Source organism: Fukomys damarensis, unplaced genomic scaffold, assembly GCF_012274545.1.
Source record: "Fukomys damarensis isolate Sample0158 unplaced genomic scaffold, DMR_v1.0_HiC HiC_scaffold_20, whole genome shotgun sequence".
NCBI lineage: Eukaryota > Metazoa > Chordata > Mammalia > Rodentia > Bathyergidae > Fukomys > Fukomys damarensis.
Window position 1 is genome coordinate 4,055,800 of NW_022900932.1, and position 12,738 is coordinate 4,068,537.

General features: G+C 51.3%; 1 protein-coding gene across 4 annotated transcripts in view; it reads left to right on the forward strand.

Annotated features, from left to right (window-relative positions):
• The first annotated feature begins 123 nt into the window (after positions 1–123).
• Brpf3 (bromodomain and PHD finger containing 3) overlaps positions 124–12,738 on the forward strand; it is a 31,363-nt gene continuing 18,748 nt past the window's right edge. The window contains exons 1-5 of one of the 4 annotated variants that reach the window (XM_010605362.3): positions 124–210; positions 3,325–4,792; positions 7,846–8,002; positions 10,471–10,602; positions 12,605–12,733. In XM_010605362.3, the coding sequence (XP_010603664.1) occupies positions 3,351–4,792; positions 7,846–8,002; positions 10,471–10,602; positions 12,605–12,733 (1,860 nt within the window). In that variant the 5' untranslated portion in view covers positions 124–210; positions 3,325–3,350. Of the gene's footprint in view, positions 211–344; positions 468–2,891; positions 3,203–3,324; positions 4,793–7,845; positions 8,003–10,470; positions 10,603–12,604; positions 12,734–12,738 lie in introns of those variants that run through there. The other 3 variants (XM_010605359.2, XM_010605360.3, XM_010605361.3) reach the window with 3 other exon arrangements.

The window sequence follows — 12,738 nt, forward strand, 5'->3', positions numbered from 1 at the left end:
CTCTGGAAGCCGAGCCGCTAAGCCCCGCCCTTGCCACGCCGTCCAATTGGCTAGGCCAGAGGAGGGTCCCGCCCCCTGCGCCGGCCCTTGGCCGCCCTGTTCTCCATGATGGGCAGGTCGGGCGGCCAGTAGGCGCTCGCCTCTCTGCCCCGCTCGTTAGCTGGCGCTCGCTTTCTGTGAGGCTCGGACTCCCGCGTCAGTGAGTCTCTGGTGCGTTCGCCCTCCCCTGTGGAGAGGAGATGTTATTTCCCTCCTTTCTCTGAGGGGTGAAGATTCTTCTGGAAGAGGTTCCCCTTCGAGAGGCAGGGACCTTGACTGCGGTCTTCCCTTGTCTCTTCAGTGTCTTGTGTGGAGAGCGGGGGGGGTCCAGCCTAATTGCAGAAACTCCTCATTCTTGGGGCGTCGGGCTGGGGTGGACGAGTAGGGGCGCGGGGGGTGCTGAGACCGTCTCGGAGGGTGTTTTCGAGGTATGTATCTGGGAAGAGCTGTGTAGGTTGAGGAAACTCCCGCCAAAAGAAAGCTGGTGTAGACTGTCAGCCCCCTGTGGGCGAAACTCGCTCGTTTCCCGCAGCGTCCCCTCCCCCTCCCCGGGGCTGGCTGGGACCGAGGCCGAGCGGCGCCGTCCGGAGGGGTCGGTGCGGGTGTTTGCGGGTCGGATCAGACCCCGGAGCAGCCCTGGAGGTAGAAGGTGGGAGGAAGAGCGTAGAGCGGCGTAACTGTAAACTGTTGAAAGTTGGTGTTGAAGTTGGATGTTCTGTACTCTCCCCGGGAGTTGGGCGCCTGCCCCCAATCCAGGAGGGTCGCTGCAAGTTCGAGCCCAGCCTGGGCTCCGTAGTGAGTTCAAGACCAGCCCCAACTACATTATCAGACCCTGTCTCGTGAAATATTAAAAAAAAAAAGGAGCAAAAAACGCAAACTCAACTCTTCTACCGCCTCCTTGCCTTTGCCTCGAGGGCCCATAATAAAGCAGTTCTGTTGGCCCCAGGCCGCCTCCCTCTTACTGTCTTTTCTAAGGAATCCAGTGGCCAAGGGTCTTGGGAACCTGCTTCCTTGTCTGGCACCCACCCGTCCTCAGCCAGGTTGCTTGGTTTTTTCAGTCGCACTTGGGGTTGGAAGGCCGTTTAAGTAAGAATGTTAACCGGATGCCGGACGCCGTGGGGCAGCCCACATCTGTAATCCTGGCACTTGGGAGGCTGAGGCAGGAGCATTGTTGTGAGTTCAAGCTCAGCCCGGACTACACAGCAAGACCCTGTTTTAACCCCTCTCTGACCCCCGCAAGTCAGGATGTTAGTAGCGCCTTACTAACAAGTAATGACCTTTAAGAAGTAGACTTTATTGCTGTTATTTTATTGAGGGAGTAGGGAGGCACAGAGAGAATGAGATTTTTTCCAGGTCACATAAAGTCAAGATTAGAACCTAGAGTACCCCACAGACTCTTTTTTTTTTTTTTACCAGCCTGGGGCATCTCTGTGGTGTTCTTACATCCCTGTGAGGAGTTGAACAGATCAGAGGGTCTGGCTTCAAACTGTAGCTTTGTCACTTACTGACTTTCCCTTGAGAGACACTTTTTTGAGCTTCTGTTTCTTCATCTTGTAAAAGGGAGACGATCATGTATACTGTTCCCAGGGGAGTTGTGAAACATATTAAAAGGAACAGGGTTTTGTAGTTTGTTAGCTATGATAGGTTACCATCTCCACTCTATATAAAGATGGTAGGTCCTACAGCCAAGCTGACAAACTGTTTTTTGTCTGTGAAATCCTCTCTGTTCATACCTTTCCTAATCTCTGCCCTCATCGTGGGCACCATATCTCCAGAAGTCTTTCTGGTGACAGTGGCTTTGATAACTGCCTACCACAGCTTCTCATGAGCTCATCGTTACTGAGGTAGAAAACTTTAAGGCTTTCTGTGTGCTGGACAGGGGCAGTTTAGATGTATGTATTTTCAAGATAACAGTAAATTGAGAGTTTACCTTGATTCTGCTCCCGTTGTCTTGGCTTTCAGTCCAATGAGTATCCCAGACAGGCCACTTGCAGAGTCTGCAGTTTCTGCTTGGGAATGTACTAGCCATTAATCCTAGATGCTGCATTTTGCAAGAAATACCCTGCATACTCTAGTTTGAAGCCCTTAGACCACATATGATAGACATTTCAGATGCCTTAACCATGGGCAGGGCCTAGGGAGAGGGATTCACATGGTGAGATGGGCTGGGAGAGGGCCCTGGACTTGCAAAATTTTGCTATGTTCTGGGGACCAGTATTCATATATAGCCTGTAGAAGTGGCTGCTCTTGTTTTTTTCTGCTCTTTTTTTCATCCTTTCCCCTCTTCTCCCTTCCCTTTCTTTGTTGTTGTTGTTGTTGTTGTTGTTGTTTTGTTTGTTTTTTTGAGACAGGGTCTCACTGTGTAGTTGAGACTGACCTGGAACTCACTATGTAGCCCAGGCTGGTCTCAAACTCACAACGATCCTCCTGCCTCAGCCTCCTGAGTGCTGGGATTATAGGCACACATGTCTGGCTTCTCCATCTTTTTTGTCAGGATTTTGCTATATTGCCTAGGCTGGCCAAATAGCCAGGACTATAGCAGTTTGCCACCACATCTTACCCATTTCTTCTTTTCTGAATCCTTAGTCACCCTGTCCTTTCTCTTTTTCTTTTTACTCTTTTTAGGTACTGGGAATCAAACCTTGCACTTGCCAGGAAGGCTCAGTGCCACTGAGCTACATCCCTGGCCCCACTCCATCCTTTTTCATAGTTGGCTGTCCTACCAACTTGTGCACATCATGAGAACATCAGGTCTTTCTTTATGTTGGGTTGTAAGGATCTCTTTACTTTTGTGTCCCTTCAGTCATCAGAGCTCCTTGAGGACAGGGATCACAAGTGTTTGATTTCTCTTTTCAGTCACCTAGTACTTATTGAGTGCTTACCTAAGGAGCGAGGCATCGCTCCAGGCATGAGGCTTATATCGGTGAACGAGGCAGCAAAAATCCTCAACCCCATGGAGTTTACCTTCTGGCAGAAGGAAGCGAAAATAAACCTTATAAATAAGTACATCACATAGCGTGATAGAAGATGGTGTGACAGCGAACAATAGAGCAGGATGCAAGGTCCATTGCTGATGGAGGAGAGGGATTTGCAGTTGTAGAGGGAGTACTCTGAGAAGGTCTCGCTGAGAAGTGTTTGTGGAAAGACTGGAAGGGGAAGCGAGGTGGGTACCTGAGGAGCAGGGCACAGCCGTTCTCTCGGTGGCCACTTGGTCGCATGGAACAGGGTGTAGGTCCTTGTGTGGGTGAGCATCCGGCTCAGGGGCTCCTGGCTTTCTCCCCTCAGGCTTGTCTCCTCGGCTCCCCGGTGCCATGAGGAAGCCCCGCCGGAAGTTGCGGCAGAATGCCGAGGGCCCGCGTCCCCCGTCTCCCTACAGTCTCAAGTGCTCCCCGACCCGAGAGACACTGACCTATGCCCAGGCCCAGCGGATTGTCGAGGTGGACATTGATGGACGCCTGCACCGGATCAGCATCTATGACCCGCTCAAGATCATCACTGAGGATGAGCTGACTGCTCAGGACATCACCGAATGCAACAGTAACAAGGAAAACAGCGAACAGCCTCAGTTCCCTGGCAAGTCCAAGAAACCCTCGTCCAAGGGCAAAAAGAAGGAGTCCTGCTCCAAGCATGCATCCGGTACCTCCTTCCATCTCCCACAGCCCAGCTTCCGCGTGGTGGATGCAGGCAACCAGCCAGAAGCACCTCCGCTGCCCGCCGCCTATTACCGCTACATGGAGAAGCCTCCTGAAGACCTGGATGCGGAAGTCGAGTATGACATGGATGAGGAGGACCTGGCCTGGCTGGACATGGTGAATGAGAAACGGCGAGCAGATGGATACAGTTCCGTGTCGGCTGACACCTTCGAGCTGCTGGTCGACCGGCTGGAGAAGGAGTCGTACCTGGAGAGTCGCAGCAGCGGGGCCCAACAGTCACTCATTGACGAGGACGCCTTCTGCTGTGTCTGCCTGGATGACGAGTGCCACAACAGCAATGTCATTCTCTTCTGTGACATCTGCAACCTGGCCGTGCACCAGGAGTGCTACGGTGTCCCCTACATCCCCGAGGGCCAGTGGCTGTGCCGCTGCTGCCTTCAGTCTCCCTCCCGGCCTGTGGATTGTGTTCTCTGCCCCAATAAGGGTGGTGCCTTCAAACAGACCAGTGATGGGCACTGGGCCCATGTAGTGTGTGCCATCTGGATCCCCGAGGTTTGCTTTGCCAACACTGTGTTCCTGGAGCCTATCGAGGGCATTGACAACATCCCACCCGCCCGCTGGAAGCTAACCTGCTATATCTGCAAGCAGAAGGGGCTGGGCGCAGCCATCCAGTGCCACAAAGTGAACTGCTACACAGCCTTCCACGTTACGTGCGCACAGCGGGCTGGGCTCTTCATGAAGATCGAACCCATGCGGGAGACCAGCCTCAACGGCACCATCTTCACCGTGCGCAAAACCGCCTACTGTGAGGCCCACTCCCCACCCAGCTCCACCACTGCCAGGAGGAAGGGCGACTCCCCCAGAAGCCTCGGCGAGGCAGGGGACGAAGATGGGCTAAAGGAGGGTGGTGGGGAGGAGGAAGAAGAGGGAGAAGTGGCAGAGGAGGAGCAGGAAGGCCAAGGTGGGGTAGGCAGCCCCCTCAAAGCAGCGCCCAAGAAGAACAAGGTGAAACAAAAGATCAAGAAGGAGCCAGAGGAAGCAGGCCGAGACACACCTTCTACTGTTCCCACCCTCACTGTCCAGCAGATACCATCTTACAGGTGAGCCTGCCCAGGAGGGCTCTTTGGAGTTTCTTTTTGGTTTGGTTATAGCCCTGAGAAGGTTTGGGCCCTTCCCCAAATGTGGTCAGTAGATATCTGTACCCTTCTGTGCCCCTAAATTTAGACTTCTCTTTTGGAGTCTGGGCTTATCTACCCTGTTTGTGATTTTGATGGTGCCCTCAGGGTAATGTGTTTCCTTTGGTTTAGGGTGAAACATTTAAATCGCTTAGAAACTCAGGTGACAGGATACCTGGGTATCTGGGTGTGGCGGTGCACACCTGTAATCCCAGCATTCAGGATGTGGAGGCAGGGTGAGATCGCCACCAGTTAGAGGCCAGCCTAGGCTACACAGTGAGTTCAAGGCCAGCCTGAATTACATAGTAAGACTGTCTCAAAAAAAAGAAAGAAAAGAAAAGATGTTTCAGGCAGTGTTTTTCAACAAGGGCACTAAGTGGCATTTTGGACAGGATAATTCATCAGTTAGAACTGTCCCATGCATTTCCTGATGCTATGCCAGTTGCCTCCCCTGATCTTTGTGAAAAATGACAAACACTCCCAAATAGTTTCCAGAAAGCCTTCGGGGGATAGAACTATTCCTGATGAGGAACCCTCTGTCTAAGTCCCACACATCTGCCAACAAGCTCTGTCCGGGTATGACAGGGACTGAGGCGGTGGTATGGGGAGGATGTTTCATTCCTTCCTTGAAAAAGCTTTAGACTTAGGGGAAGTTCCGCTGGGTAACTAAGCCACCTGGGCCCTGCTGAGTTGCGGAGAGATCATTGTACCTGTTTCAAACTCCCAGTGAACGTACCGGAGCTGGTGGAAGGATGGGAGCTTGGCAGAGGTGTGAGTCAGGGAAGGCGTTCCAGGAGAGGTCATCACAAGGGCGGTTCAGTAGCAGATGTACAATGTTAGAGCAGGACAACTGTTGGAGATTGTTCATCTAATGTAGTCCTTGCACCTTCTCCCACATCCCCAGATGAAGAAACTACGGCCACAGGAGGTAAAGTTATTCCTTTATTCATTCAATGAGATATTTATCGAGCACTTACTATATGCCATGTTCTGTTCTAAGGGCTGGACCAGGTGGAATGTAACAGATCCTGGACCCAGCTGAGGCTTCTGCTGCCTCTCTAGGCTGTGCTCCTGCTCTCTGGCTTTCTTGATGGGAAGGTTAGGGAAAAAAGTACGGGAAAGTTGTAGGGAACCAGCTGTGTGTGGGTGGGTAGAGGGTAGGAAGCCAGATGTGAAGGCTGGGAGACAGAGTGAGACCACCAGGGAGGCTCTTGTGCACCACAGCCCAAATGAGAATTTTGGGGACTCTGAATGTGTCTTCTAGACACAGCTGTTCCAGCCGCCTCTTTCCCAAGCTGCGTCTCCACTTCGTCCCAATCTGTACAGTAGCTGGGCCCCAGGGTGGACTCTGGCTATCCCGTCTGTTCCTCTAGATCCCTCTCCCAGGGGCTGGCTGATATGGCTGAGAACAGACAGGCCTGTCACTTAGTATCTGTGTCATCTGAACTGCTCTCAGCCTTAGTTTATTTGTGAATGAACCCATCACATAGAATTGTGAGAAATAAATGCGAGAATATAAGTAAAGCACTTAGCACAGTGGCTGGCAGATAGTAAGTGCTCAATAAATGGTGGCTGCTGCTGCTGCTGCTATTTTTATTATTATTCTTTTCCCTACTTGCACAAATGCTGTCGAAACCCTCCATGGTCAAGAGGTATAGAGGGAGGGGGCTGCCTGCATCTGGGCAGGTGTGCTTGGCATGGGCGTGGATGGGGATCTGTCCTTTGGGGAAAAAGCCTAGGCTTTGATTTTGGAAGCTTGGCTTTGGAGCAGGAATGTCTGACTGGAGGTGAACAGTGTCCTGCCCAGCGTGCCCGTCCATCTCAGGTTCCATCTGTCTAGAGTAGCCGCATTTGTCTTCTTTCCAGTGGAGTCGGGGAAGAGATAGAAGCAGAGGGAATACCATAGGCACTGAGTCCTGGCTTTCCCCGTGGATAACCAGTTTGGGGATGCACCACGGCAGAGCGATCATAGATTTCAGATCCCACCCAGAATCTGCCATCTTATTGAATAGCCACATTCATTGCTCTGACAAGTAATTCAATCCCTGTCCCTAAGCTGTCTTCCCATCTTTTGCAGTGTAAGAATAATATTATTCTTCTTGCAGTACACATGTTAGGTTAGACATGATGTGCTCTCTTAATTCCTTTTCTACCCCTCCCCGCTTTATTTAATGGCTTAAACTCTAACCATAAGAATTCTCTTTTGTTTTGTTTTGTTTTGTTGTTTTTGTTGTTGTTGTTTTGTACCGGGGATCAAACTGAGGACCTTGCACTTGCAAGGCAGGCAGTGGGACCACTGAGCTAAATCCCCGGCCCTGAGACTTCTCTTTTGGCTACATTTTCAGATCTTCTGTTCTCTTAAACCTTTAGATCCATTTATTTTTTCAATTTGGCTAAAAAATAAGAAAATATCTTTTAGCAGCTAAGATTTTTACGATGAAAACCAGAGTTTAAACAACTCTAAGGGGCTGTATGTGGAATCAGAAAACAATAATTTGATGTATGTTTTTGATCCAGCCTGGTTGTAAGCCACCTTCCACCCCCTGGCTTGGTGGGAATCCTCAGCCACAGGAGGCAGGAAATAGTGGCCACGTTGTCCATAGCTTACTCAAGTTCCTATTACCCTTTGCTGCTTTTATGAAGAGAAAGGTGGGGGTGTCGGAGTGCAGGCTTGTTTCGCACTTAAAACATGGAAGGAAGGGTCCAGCACCACAGGAAACAGGTTCTAGAAGGTTCTTTTGGAGAGTCAGGGCTACAGTACAGGAGGTGGAAAAGCAAGTGAAATACCTCTTGCTGCATCTGAGCTGCTTAACTTTGCTGTCCTTTTCAAGGCTTTCTCTGAGGTGAGGCGTTTGGCCACTTTATTCTGTCTTCCTGGGTAGAGTTCAGAAATGAACCAGGCTCTGGATAGGATGCATGGGCCATCATCTCGGCTGCCCACTGACCCTGTCTTTCACTTCCCTGTGCCTCTACTCAAGGTTGAACAAGATCTGTAGTGGTCTCTCCTTTCAGAGGAAAAACCAGTTCATGCAGCGGCTTCACAACTACTGGCTGTTGAAGCGGCAGGCACGGAACGGCGTCCCTCTCATCCGGCGCCTGCACTCCCACTTGCAGTCCCAAAGAAACGCTGAGCAGGTAAGTGCAGTGGTGAGCAGAGGCTGGTGGAGGGAGGTGGAGAGCAGAGGAGGAGGCAGGGCCACCTGTCCCTGAGTCCTGTTCGGGACCTTTGTCTATAGGGGGCCACCCCTCTCCGTGTGACCCATCCCAGGAGCAACCAGCACCTCCACAGAGGTCTTCAAAGCCAAAGGCAGCCCCTTCCAGGTGGAAGGCTTGGCTGAGGGGCAGGCCTGGGAGCGAATGGAGAGCCAGCCCAGCTTCCCTGTGTGGAGGGAAAATGCTCCAGATGTGGCAGAAGGAGGAAGATGTGGGCTGATTAGAGTCAGGGCCGCTATGCTACGGGTATTAGAAAAACCTCCCTTTTCTGAAGACAGTATACTGCCAGCTGCCAAAAATGTGTCATACATAGTAAATACCAAATTTATGACCTTACCTGTGGGGCACAGCCTGTCCAATTGTGGTGGCCATTAGCATCTGGAATTGCTGCATGTTTAATGTTTTCTGCTCCTAGTTTCCCTTCTTTTTTGATACTGCGGATTGCTTGCGAGGCAGGTGGCAGAACCGCTAAGCTAAATCCCCAGGCCTCCCTTCTGTTTTTTACATTTTCGGTTCTCTGTCCTTCACCTCTTTGTTACTTGTCTTTAAATCTTTTTACATTGCTGGTCCAGAGAAGAAGCAAGCCTTTACGCAACTCAGGTGCCATTTTTTCTTTTTTTTTTGGTTTTTTGAGACAGGGTCTCACTATGTAGTTCAGACTGTTCTGGAACTCACTGTGTAGCCCAGGCTGGTCTCGAACTCGCAGCGATCCTCCTGCCTCATCCTCCGGAGTGCTGGGATTACAGGTGTGTGCCACCACGCCTGGCTCAGATGCCTTGTACATTCCATCTCATATTGCCTTTGCTTTTGTAATTAAGCTTCTGAAGGGCAGGCCTATACCTGGTCCGCCTTGAACCTTCTGGCCCATGTGCCTTCCTGAAGCCACCCCTAAGACGTCAGAGACCTCCTCCCAGCCCAGTCTTTCCTCAGACTGTCCAGGTACAGTTGACATTACCTGTCACCGTGACGAAGAGCTCCTGTGTGACACCATTTCCCACTTTTGTCCCCGTGACTGCACCCTGGGCTGATCTACATCTTGCTCTTTGGAGATTCCCTACAGCTACATTGCCTGCTTGTTTGCTTGGAAAACATGGCTGCTGTCATAATTGAATATAACTGTGTAGCAATAGCTCCTGGTTTTGTTCTTGAGCTTTTTTCTGCCTTTCTAGTGTATTTCCATGTGGATGTTATTACCTTTAACTTCGTCCGATCCAGAAAACGGAATCCATTATCTTACTCTCAGTAAACTCTCCCCTATTCTTTTTGTAGACCCTTCTCCCTTCCAATCTCTTTTCAAGTAGTCCCCACCGGGGAGTGGCTTTTGACCCTTCCCATAATGGGTCACAGTTAATCATCCCCAGGTTGTTTTGAGGGATTGATCAGTATGGTCCTTTGTTCCATTCTACAGTTACCTGGCCTCCCCAGGGCCCCCGGAAACTCGGCAGCAGCGTTCTAGGGGGTCTTCGGCCTCTGATTCTTTCTTTGTTGCACAACCGTTTTCTACCCTGTCACTTCCTTTTCCAGAATTTACTCTTTTGCTACAGGCAGGCCGAGTCCAGACTCTTTTTGCCTGGCAAGAGGCGTGTTACTAGCTGGATCCTGGGGCTTTGTGGCTTTCATAGTTCCCCAATTTCTCTGCTCTGGCTGGCCCATTTTGCTCATTCAACAGGCCCATTAATTCTGCCTCCACATTTCTGCCCCTTTCCCTGTCAGTTCCAGAAGAGGCCTTGCTTCTTGCTTTGCCTGCTTATGTCTGCCATTGTAGACAGTGGATCTCTACTCTCCTGTGGTTGCTTTCCCCTGGAAGCGTTGCCTACTCAAGCCCTTTCTGTATTTTGTTTCTTCTCATCATTTTACATTCAGTTTACACGATCCGTTTTCCTGTCATTATTCTAATAGGTACTTGTATTTCAGGCCCTGGGCCATCCTTCCCCGACTGACGATTCTCACTCTTCTAGGACAGCATCCACAGCTTTTCCTTCTTACCAAAGTATGTTTGAGCCACATAGTACAAGCTAATAGAGAAAAAATGGCTTTATTTTGTGGCCAAGTCAAAGCTCTAGGGTCAGATTTTTTCCACCCCGAGCTGTCTGTTAGTTTTCATCTGAAATTCCTTGCAGCCCTGGAGCCACAGATGATCCCGTTATCCCTGGGAGGTAGGTGAAGAGTCCTGGCTTCCTCCCCAGCAGCCTTACTGTGTTGCAGTGGAAAAATGTTATTACAAGCCCTGAGACAGGCAAGAGGGAGGCCGGGGAGCAGAGGGCGAGAGAGCCTGGGTCAAGGAAGGGGACAGGATCCCTCTGCCGAAGCTGGCTGAGTGAGGCTGGAGCGGGGAGAGGACTCCGAGCAGGAAGGGGGCCCGCAGCTGCTCCTCCTCTGGCCTCCTGCAGCGAGAGCAAGACGAGAAGACCAGTGCAGTGAAGGAGGAACTGAAGTACTGGCAGAAGCTCCGGCACGATCTGGAGCGGGCACGGCTGCTGATCGAGCTGATTCGGAAGAGGGAGAAGCTCAAGCGGGAACAGGTAAGGAGCAGCCCCAGCTCTGGGGCTCTTGTTCAAGGTCGCTTTCTCCCACTCTTAGTGTGGAGGCCCAGGAGCCCCGCCTGGCGCCAGCATTCTCCCCCTTTCCTGCCCAGCTCCACAGGCTTCAGGGTCTGCGAACTCCGCCATAGGTGCGGCTTTGTGGTTCGGCGTAAGTTTAATATCATAGGCCCACAGCCATTCCGAGGGTTTCTGGTCGAGGAAGTTTCCAGGGAGGTGGTCTTGAGTATCTCGCAGAGCTTCTCAGGCTGTTCTGATGGGTACTGCTGTTTGAGAAGCTGTGGCCTGGGAACTCCCGAGGGTTCTCACATGGCCCTGAAACACTTCCCATCTTAAATCATTTGAAGCTCTAACCTCAGTGCAGGGAGATCCTCTGTCCCTGAGCATGGGGAATGTTGATCTCTTGATGCCTCTGTGTCCCCATCTGTAACATGGGGCTATTGACTACCTGCGTTTGTGAGGATTAGATGGCTCTGTAAGGAGAAAGAGCTCCGAACAGTGGCACGTGGTAAGGGCTACAGCAGTGTCAGCTGCTGTCATTACTGTTTCCACTGATGCTCTTTGTCTTGCTAAAGTGTTTGTGGTAGTGCTCTGCACACGGCAGAGAGCAAGTACTATTAATTGAGTGGATGGCGCCAGAACTGTTCTCTTTGGTCCGGGAATAGCAGCTGTTACTCACATGCTTCAGAGTCCTGGGTTAAAAATGTTCCTTTCTCTTTCCAACCCTGCATCACTGTTCAGCCCGAGCCCTTCTCCAGCAGGTCAAGAGCCTTGAGTATCCACCTGCAGTGTGGGTGCCACAGGTGCCTAGGTTCAGAGTCGGGGCCACCCCAGGCTTGGACCCACAGCCGACTTTCTCCTCCTGAAACAGGAGAAGGAAGCTGTGGCCTGGGGAAGCAGGCAGGCTTATTTTGATGCGGCCTTGAAGCAGGAACTTTTCATAGTGTGATTCACGGCTTCCCGGGTGTTTCTCATGCAGGGCACACGTGGATAACAACATCTGACCAGCAGCCGCTGTCGGGGGCTCTGGTCACCGCAGGTTGAGCCAGGCACTCTGCGAGCTGATGGGACCAGGGTCTCAGCGTACCTCGTGGAAGACTCTGGCCAGGGCACTTTGACTTTATCACTGTGCTCTTTGTCTGAATCAGACCTCAGTCAGTCAGGTCCAAATGCTGTCTGTATTTCCCAGCCAGGTGACCTGAGACAGGTGACGCCATCAATTTCTAAATGGCAGGATCCATATTTGTAAAATGGGGTAACACTTTCTCTTTCAGAGCTGTTGTGGTGGTCCCTTGTGGTATAACAAGTAGAGAAGCAGTGTGGTCTATCGAGCAAGAACACTCATGGAGGAGCCAGAGCCTCTGGGACTGAATCCTAACTCTGCTCCTGATTAGCTGTGTGACCTTCGGCCAGTTGCTCGGTCTCTGTGCCTCTCTGTGCTTTGTAAAATACCTCATCTGTACCTACCTCAAACATTCACTTGTATTACATAAAGTGCTTAAAACATTACCTGATAGTATCAATTATGGCAGTGTTAAGAGTCAAAATTATTTCACTACCTGAAGTCTTGGTATGGGGCTTGATGCCTAGAAAGCATAGTTTGTCTTCTCTTGCTGCAGCAGAATATCACAGACTGGGTAATTTGTAAAGAAAAGTTTACTTAAAATGGCCCATGATCCTGGAGGCTGGCAAGTCCAAGCCCCAAGCCAGGGGAGGGCCCTCACGCTGCATGGAGTCTCAGCGAGAAAGCAGGAGGCTGCCTGTGGAACAGGCCCGGAGCACTCCAGCCATGCAGGGCCTGGTGTGGAGACTCCTCTGGGGCTGCGGTTTCCTGTGCCTCGGCTGTGGGTGGGTGAGAGCTCCAGTAGCGGTCAGCTCAGTACCCCGTGGAAATTTATGGCCATGTTGATGGCAGCCGAGCCGTGGAGAAGGAATTTCAGTGTCCGTGGCAGGGATGTCCTGGTCACCTCCCCGCTCCTCCCAGGTCAAGATCCAGCAGGCTGCCATGGAGCTGGAGCTGATGCCTTTCAATGTATTGCTGAGGACAACCCTGGACCTGCTGCAGGAGAAGGATCCCGCACACATCTTTGCGGAACCGGTCAACCTGAGTGAGGCAAG